Below are 9,625 nucleotides of genomic sequence, written 5' to 3' on the forward strand. Positions count from 1 at the left end.
TTATCTTTCAGGCGGCGTGATTTTCCCAGGAGAGATGAATTTTAGCCTTATAAGGTGCATTCAAATAGCACCATTTCATCACGCTGATATGTGCCAGTTCACAGAATGGCTGAGCGTGCTACTTAATACAAACAGCGGAGTGTGTTTGTTACTTCAGAACTCATTTGGCACCGCGGCGTAAAATGAGATCGTCTTGTTTAGAACCACATCTCGGCCTGAAACGTCGACAGTTCATACACTTCCATAGGTGCTACCTGTCCTGCCGATCTCCTGCAGCATTTTTCTGTTACTCTGGATCGCCAGAATCTCTTTGCGTTTATGTTTTCTAACCGGGTCGGAGCGGGGATATTCATTTAAAGGCTTTGCTGACGTTCCTGGACCTGTCCAGCCCTGTCTGTTATTTTCTTCAAGCTGTTTCTGACATAACCCAGTTCTGTCAGCTATCACTACAAGCCGTGATTTAAAATCTCTCTCAACCCCCCCCCCCACCTCACCCCACCCATGGGGTGCGGACCCAGGTCTTGCTCCTTTCTCACCCCTTCCTCCACTACACATCACCGACCTGGGGTCAGGGGGCGGCTGGTAGCACCTGTTAAAAATGAAAGTGCACCGGCACCCATCGCCGGTCGGGAGGCCAGCGCAAGGGCGAAAAACCTGCGGAGGCGGCGGGAACTAGGAAAGGAGCGCGAAGACATAGGTGCCGGGAGCCGAGGGGGGAAAGTCGCCCAGAAACAGAGCCGGCCTGCGGAAAATCTGGGCGGGTAAATGTCTGTGGCGGTCTGGAGGAGTTTGTCAAACATAAGCTATGGACAGGAACGAACATCCGCTCCTTCAGCTGAGGACTGAGACATGGATGCAGAGAAAGTCCAAATATTATAGCATTTACTGAAAGACAGAACACGCAGTTGAAGCAAACTGCTTCAAAATCAGGCAAATCCCCAAAACATCACTTTCCCTAAATCAGTGCCAGAGTGATTAGTGAGGGAGAGATCCGCGTTAAACATCAAACACAACACTGCAAACTGGAAAAAGGTTTATAAATCTCCGTGAACAAGGTGAGGATCGGATCTGAATGAGCGGAAGCTCAAACCTAGTGATAAGACAAGCGGACTTCAATCACATGAGCGGGAAGGTGTCACGTCTTTCCAAACATATCCACTGCGGGTCACACAGACAGGTCAACAGGCGCGCTCGGAGCCGACACATCACCCGGCTCCTTCACTTGTAAAATCACACAGAAAAGTCCACTTACGCACTGTTTCCTGTCTCGCGTCCAAGGCGGTCACCGCCGCGGAGATGTCGCTGATCTTCTGCTGGACAGAACCGAGTCGGCGGTGGATCCGCAGCACCTCGTCTTCGATCTCCTGGAAGAGCCCACAGGCATGCCTGGCCAGTTCAGCGAGCTGCCCGAGAGTCCGGGCCAGCGTATGGTTGCTGACAGCGGGCAGTTCTTCAAAGGTTGCGGGCCGCTCGGCGGAGCCCAGGCGAGTTAGGAGCAGCGGCTCACAGATGCGCTTTGGGAAAGGCATGTTTCTCTCTCACTCTCTCCCGGCTGCAAGTTACGGGAGAATAAATGGCAGACCCGACTCAAAGTTTCTCTTCCCCCCTCCCCCCACCCCACCCCCACCCCTACCCCTCCGCCCCTCACTGCAACCTTGCGGGAAACGCCATTCTGCACCCCCGCCACTCCGCGGCGACTTCTCCCAGAGCAGACTAACCTCCCTCCGCCTTTACGATCATCAGTTGCTGTTTTGGTGCCTTTTTTTTTAAAGAAGAGATTTTAAATGTTGCGAAAAACACGCGGAGCGGATCATGTGGATCTGGAATGGCGTTAATTCCCACCTCGGTCCCAATCCGCCCTCTCTCCTCCCGACTCCCACCCCTTCAGCTTCCCATCCGCCCAGCGACGCTCGGAGGTCGAACCTGGATCAAGTGTCGGCGCACAACAAGAAGGTGATCCTGAATTTAGGGGGCGCGTAGGAATGCGCCGGCGGTGCTCCCTGTGGCGGCCGGTCATTCGCACGTAGCTCCACGCGGGATCCTGCCGTGCGCGTCCCAATAGTGACAGTTCATCAGAGGTACCTGGTTAGTTGTTAAAATATGTTAGAACTTCTGGTTGGCTTAATATAGCTGTATACTGCATTCGAAGTTAAAGTGCTGAGAATAACATTGTTCTGATATCTTGTCCTTGGTCGTTCAGCTGCTCCACGCTACCCTGAACGAACAGGTCCTGAAGCAGGACCGAGCCTCCGACCTCTCCTTCCAACACTTCGGTCGCAACAGAACAGTAAATCCTGTCCGCTTACTTGCCATTGCTCCATATTCCTGGATGGAAACGTCCATCCGGCTCACAGCACATTGTTTTTTTTCGAGAACTTTAAAATTCTCCTCTACTTTTTGTGTGCGCGCTCTAATGTTCCCTTACGACTGATGCCTCCGAGAATAAACGGCCCTCTAGGTTCGGTAAGCTGGACTCGATCTTGCAGCCTATCTCGTTATGAATATGCACCTTAACGGCACTTTCTGTGTAACTTCACAGTTCACTTCATTCTGCAACTTTGTTCTTTACTTTGTACTGCCTCCGTGCACTGTAATGAACTGAACTGTACGAACAGTATGCAAGACAAGACCATAAGACATCGGAGCAGAATTAGTCCATCAAGTCGGCTCCATCGTTCTGTCATGGCCGTTTTATATTTCCACTCAACTCCATTCTCCAGCCTTCTCCCCATAACCTTTGCTGCCCTGTCTAAACAGGAAACTATTACCCTCCATTTAAAATATACCCAATGACCTGGCGTCCACAGCCATCTGCGACAATGAATTCCACAGATTCATCACCCTCTGGCTAAAGACATTCCTTCTCATCTCTGTTCTAAAGGGACATAATTCATTCTGAGACGATGCCCTCTGGTCCTAGATGTTCACTTTATCCAGGGTTTCTATATTTGGTAGGCCTCATTCGTCAAAAGTCTAAAAAGTATAGTCCCAGAGCCATTAAATTCAATATGACCAGCATAAATTAACCATTTAATTCCCAGCATTATTCCCATAAACCTCCTCTGGACCCTTTCCAATGCCAGCATGTCCTTCCTCAGATATGGAGCCCAAAACTGTTCACAATGCTCCAAGTGTGCTCTGACCAATAGCTTATCAAATCTCAACATTACATCCTTGCTTTTATATTCTAGTCTTCTGGTTATTAATGCTAACAATACATTTGCCTTTCCCATACTGACTCTACTAGCAAATTAAATTTTAGGGAATCCAGCACTAGGACTCCCAAGTTCCTTTGTTCCTCTGATTTTTGAATTTGCTCCCTGTTTAGAAAATAGTCTATGCCTTTATTCTTTCTTCCATACACTTCCCTACATGGTATTCCATTTGCCACTTCTTTGCTTATTCTTGTAATCTATCCAAGTCCTTCTGCAGATTCCCTGTTTCATCAATGCTTGCTGACCCTCTACCTATCTTTGAATCGTCCATAAATTGGCCACAAAATCATCAATTCTGTCAACTGTCATCCAGATCATTAACATATAATGTGATAAGTAATGAGCTCAACACTGACCCAAGCAAACTGCCACTAGTCACCAGCAGCCGCCCAGAACAGACCCTCTTTATTCCGTTCTTTTCCTTCAGTCAGTCGGCTAATCTTGGACATCTTGCCAACTTGGACAATGACTCCCATCCACTCCATAATGTACTGGTTAGGCACAGGAGTACATTCAGCCAGAGACTCATTCCACCAAGATGTAACACTGAGCGTCATAGGAAGTCATTCCTACCTGTGGCCATCAAACTTTACAACTCATCCCTTGGAGTGTCAGAAACCCTGAGCCAATAGGCTGGTCCTGGACTTATTTCCACTTGGCATGATTAAGTTATTTTTATTTAATTATTTATGGTTTTATATTGCTATATTTCTTCACTATTCTTGGTTGGTGCGATTGTAACAAAACCCAATTTCCCTCGGGATCAATAAAGTACGTTAGTCTGTAATCTGTCCAGTCCAGTATCTTTCCTGAAATAGCATGGGGTCTTCAGCCTCATATATAACCATATAACAATTACAGCATGAAAACAGGCCATCTCAGCCCTTCTAGTCCGTGCCGAACGCTTACTCTCACCTAATCCCACTGACCTGCACTCAGCCCATAACCCTCCATTCCTTCCCTGTCAATATACCTATCCAATTTTACGTTAAATGACAATATCAAACCTGCTTCTACCACTTCTACTGGAAGCTCGTTCCACACAGCTACCACTCTCTGAGTAAAGAAATTCCCCCTCGTGTTACCCCTAAACTTTTGCCAACTAACTTTCAACTCATGTCCTCTTGTTTGAATCTCCCCTACTCTCAATGGTAAAAGCCTATCCACGTCAACTCTATCTATCCCCCTCATAATTTTAAAAACCTCTATCAAGTCCCCCCTCAACCTTCTATGAATAAAGAAAGAATAAAGACCTAACTTGTTCAACCTTATGTGTGACATTTTGTCAAGGCCTTCTGAAAATCCAAGTAAATTGTCTACCCTGCCTGTTAGTTCCTCAAAAAATTCCAACAGGTTTGTCAAGCGAATTTCCCATTAAGAAATTTGCTGACTTCAGCCTATTTTATCATGTGCCTCTATGTATTCCAAAGCCTCATCCTTAATTATGGACTCCAAAATTTTGCCAACCGCTGAAGTCAGACTAACTGACCTATAATTTCCTATCTTTTGCCTCCCTTCCTTCTTAAAAAGTGGAGTGATTTTTGTGGTTTTCCAGCCCTCTAGAATTTCTTGGAAGTAACTGCTTGTACCTCTACAATCTCTTCAGCTACCTCTTTCAGAACCGTGGAGTGTAGAACATATGGTCCACTTGACTTACCTACCTTCAACCCTTTCAGCTTTCTAAACATTTTTCCTCAATAATAACAACTACACCCACTTCTGACCACTGACACGCATGAATTTTTGAATTGCTGCTGATGTCTTCCACACTGAAGACTGATGCAAAACACTTAATCATTTTATTCTGGACTAGTTTTTCGCTGTACCTTAGTACATGTGACAAAAATAAACCAATTACCAGATTACCATTTCTTCCCCATGTACTTAACTGAATCTTTAATCATCTTAAAAAGCTTCATCACTTTGCCACTCATAGTCATGGAAATGCATGTCTAACTTATCATATAATATATATATCCGTTTAGTGCCAATATCTGATGAACCTGTCATCAACCCTTGCAACCACTACAGCATGCATGCTCCAAAGCCCCATTTAAATGTTCCTTTGCTATCTGCTGTTCTTTTTCTGTTTTATCCCACAACGTTGAGGTCCAACAGTGCTTCAGGAAACACCACATCATACCCTACTCATCATATTATCAGCATTTTATTCCCACTTTCCAATTTCCTTCTGCCAATCAATTTGTAGTTCCAAAAGGTAATCCCAATTAACCTCTTGAAGTCTATATGGATAATAATCATAGACCCTCCTTTACTGTCTTTAATGACATTCTATCCTTGTTTCCTTCACCACTCACTTATTTTTCTTTATCTGACTCACCCACAAGTGTGCACTCTTTCAATTGGCTACCATTGACACCTAGCCCTATATCCATTATTGCCAACGATCTCCATTGTTAATCAAGCTGTTTGATTTGCATCAAAAACTCTGGGTTTAAGAGATCTACTCCTAATCCCCATCCAAATACAACATGATAAAATAGTCTTTGTTGTGTCTGAAACTGAAGTAAGTTTTAAATGCCACTTCTGATTCAGAAATGTTTACTTAGAGCATCAATACCACCTTCCTCACCATCACATTAAAACCTATCACAACAGCCTTTCAATTTTATATCATTAACCTACAAGGAAGAGGTGATTTACAGCACTCAATTAACCTACCATCTTGCTTAGGAATTTGGGAGGAAACCAGGGCGCTCAGAGGAAAACTAATTCAGTTATAAGCAAACTCCACACAGCTAGCTTTCAAGGACAGGGTTGGACTCAGGTCTCTGAAGCTGAAAGGCACCATCTGTGCTGCCATGCTACTTGTTTACTCTGAGAAGGGGGTGGAAGTATTTTATCCCCTTGCCCTACAGCACAGAGATCGGTTGCAATTTACAACTGATGGTCTGTTCAAAATCCTAGCTTCAGATCACCAAACTGGGCACAATTTTCTTTACGATAGCACTACCTGAATTCATAATGTTCTTATGAAAGACATAAGAAGAGTATTTGATCAATTCAATAAGAAAATATAGCCTTACTGCTTACAAACTGCCTTTCATACATGATATTATGGAAGTGCCACCATGAAGGATAAATAAATGACAGGGTAGTAGAATGAAAATAGCCAACTCTTCTTTTTTTGTGGGGGGGGGGGGCGAGGCAAAGGAAATAAACTTCAGCCTAAAAGAAAATGACTACGATTTTGTCCATTTCAATTGGGTACCTAACAGAATGGTCCAAAACAATTCAAATAGGATAATTATCTTTTTGTAAGTACAATATAGGCCCATATGGTAACTCGAGTCTTCTTCAGTTTCCACCTATATTTCAACCCCATTTACTCTTGAAGTCCTGAACCATGCTTCTGTTACACCTAGTATGGCCTTCCCTCATACACATTTATCTATCCTCCTACCTTGCTTCCTTTGTAAGTGGGCAACTCAACCTAAACTCTGCTACAAGTAGTCTAATCAGCACTAACTCTAATTTTTTCCTCATCTTTATGCTTCATAACCCACATTACCTCCCATTGTAACATTGCCCTAAATTTTGGGATATTCTCAGATTCAGAAACTATCTTCAGGTGTCGTCATGTTTGAATCGTTCCATTGGTTTGCGTCTTCCTATTGTTTTAATTTCCCCAGCTCTACTGCCCTCTGTGATGTCTATTGAATGGTGAAAGGCCTTGATAGATTGGATGTAGAAAGGATGTTTCCAATGGTGGGAGAGTCTAAGACCTGAGGGCACAGCCTCAGAATATAGGGGCATCCTTTTAGAACGGAGGTCACGAGGAATTTCTTTAGCCAGAAAGTGGTGAATTTGTGGAATTCTTTGCCATAGGCAGCTGTGGAGGTCAAGTTTTTATGTATATTTAAGGCAGAGGTTGATAGATTCTTGATTGTTCAAGGCAAGGAGGTTTATGAGGAGAAGGCAGGATATTGGGGCTGAGAGGAAGATTGGATCAGCCATGGTCAAATGACTTAATTCTGCTCCTATATCTTAAGGATTTAACCATATAACCATATAACAATTACAGCATGGAAACAGGCCACCTCGGCCCTTCTAGTCCATGCCAAACGCTTACTCTCACCTAGTCCCACTGACCCGCACTCAGCCCATAACTCTCCATTCCTTTCCTGTCCAGACACCTACCCATTTTACTTTAAATGACAATACCGAACCTGCCTCTACCACTTCTACTGGAAGTTCGTTCCACATTTATTATATCTGCACTTATTGGATTTTGACCTTACAATTATATGGAAATGACATCGCCTCACTGTGGATTACAATTATATGGAAATACTTTGCCTTAAATTCTGGAACTCTCAGCAACAAAGCTCCCGACTCACTATTTGTGAGTGCTCTTTTGTGGCTCCCTGAAAACATCTTTACCACCCACTTTGATAGGCAGGAGGTTCTTGAAAAGCAAACTACTGCATTGCTGGAAATCTGCAATAAAATCTTGGAAACATTCAAGCAGTATCAGTGGAAAAAGGTTATAAAATGAATGCTATTAATTAATGATTTTTTTTCAGCAACAAGGCAATTTATTTCCAACAGGATTCAATATATTTATTCCTGAAATCCAAAGTCTCCAATGTTGTTCTTTATTATTCTTGCTCCGGGGTGATGGTGCGGTCGTTAGTTTACCAGTCTAGTAATCCAAAGGCCAATAATCGCAGGCTCCAGTTCAAATCCCACCGTGGCAGCTAAAGACAGAGAGAGAAAACGAATCCCTCCTCTGGCTTCTAAATAGCTTCAAACCCCACATCAAGGTTGTTGACTCTAGTGTAACCTAACAAGTCAAAGTCCGCAGGGGCAATTCGGAATGGGCCATAAATTCTGGTTTTGCCAGCACCCTTGAAAAATGAGTGAAAAATTACTCCTCGCTAAAGCGCCCCGATTGTTATTGCAGAAAGCACTCCCCGTCAGAAGATCGAGTATATGCCTTACAATATTTTTCGATTATTCTTCTCTCTTTTCTACATTATCTGGTGATTTATGTGCAGTGCGTTGCTGTAAATTGCTAGCATCCTTCTTAAAGACAGAGCTCGATCACATTGTAATGAAAAATCAAACACGGCCATAAATGTAAGTAATGGGAATATTTACACAGCGAAAAGCATTTACGAAGTTCTGCCCGTTTTGCGCGTTTTTGCTTGATTTCTCCCCTTAAGCAATAGGATACTAAACTGAAGAAACATATGACTAAAGCTGAAAAAAATTCTTTAAAAATCAGACCTATACAGGTAGAGGATGCTCAGGTTTGCTGGAGAAATTTGCGCCATTTATGGGAGAATTAGCAAATACCCGATTTGCAGAGCAAAACCAGACTTCAAAAACGAACACACCTATTGTAGACTTAGAATAATTGAATGTACGACAGAAATACGTAAACTGCGGAGATTTTTTGTTAAGTTTTCACTGACTGGATCAGCCAACACTGCCGCTTGCTGAAAGTCTGGTAAAGGTTCCTTCTTTTCTAGATTTCTTCATCAAGTGCAACAAGCAAAAATATTCGAACGGGCCGTGGCGGCGCTGAACAAGTATCCCTTCTCCCTCGAACGTGGGTCTCCGCCAATTAATTCAGAGCGGGATCTGCTATAAGGAGATGAGGCGCAAGGAACCTTTGCAAAACAAGGATGCTTTGGTGTGCGTTAGCCCTACAAATTTCGGCACCTGTACTACTACAGGTGCATTTGGCATAAGTAACTTTATTTGAGTGAGACGGGCTGTGTTAGGGGCACCTGCTCCTCCAGTAACGATACAACATGTTCAAAGTGATTTGGTAAACAAATTCCAACCCATCGAAATAGGACCATACCCCTGTTACTGGCGTGGCTGTGATATTTGCTTTTAGTTGTTATGATGCTGCGGGATCAACCCGTTGCAAACTAAGGCGTTGCCGCACAGTGCGGGACTGGTCATAAACTCAAGAGGGTTTTTTTTTGCGAATCTTAAGCAACGCACGCAAAATGCTGGAGGAACTCAGTAAGTCAGACAGCATCAACGGAGGGACATAAACAGTCGATGTTTCTGGAGGAACTCAGTAAGTCAGACAGCATCAACGGAGGGACATAAACAGTCGATGTTTCTGGAGGAACTCAGTAAGTCAGACAGCATCAACGGAGGGACATAAACAGTCGATGTTTCTGGAGGAACTCAGTAAGTCAGACAGCATCAACGGAGGGACATAAACAGTCGATGTTTCTGGAGGAACTCAGTAAGTCAGACAGCATCAACGGAGGGACATAAACAGTCGATGTTTCTGGAGGAACTCAGTAAGTCAGACAGCATCAACAGAGGGACATAAACAGTCGATGTTTCTGGAGGAACTCAGTAAGTCAGACAGCATCAACGGAGGGACATAAACAGTCGAAGTTTCTGGAGGAACTCAG

At 43.9% G+C, this 9,625-nt stretch overlaps 1 protein-coding gene across 2 annotated transcripts in view; it reads right to left on the reverse strand.

Moving 5' to 3' along the window:
* Window positions 1-7,779, reverse strand: part of nhsb (Nance-Horan syndrome b (congenital cataracts and dental anomalies)) — a 452,286-nt gene extending 444,507 nt beyond the window's left edge. Inside the window, exons 1-2 of one of the 2 annotated variants that reach the window (XM_059967993.1) lie at window positions 1,924-7,779; window positions 1,253-1,552 (exon numbers count right to left, since the gene is read on the reverse strand). In XM_059967993.1, coding sequence (XP_059823976.1) covers window positions 1,253-1,529 — 277 coding nt within the window. In that variant the 5' untranslated portion in view covers window positions 1,530-1,552; window positions 1,924-7,779. Of the gene's footprint in view, window positions 1-1,252 lie in introns of both variants that reach the window. The other variant, XM_059967994.1, reaches the window with a different exon arrangement.
* Between the last annotated feature and the right edge of the window lie 1,846 nt (window positions 7,780-9,625).

Source organism: Hypanus sabinus, chromosome 4 (assembly GCF_030144855.1).
Source record: "Hypanus sabinus isolate sHypSab1 chromosome 4, sHypSab1.hap1, whole genome shotgun sequence".
NCBI lineage: Eukaryota > Metazoa > Chordata > Chondrichthyes > Myliobatiformes > Dasyatidae > Hypanus > Hypanus sabinus.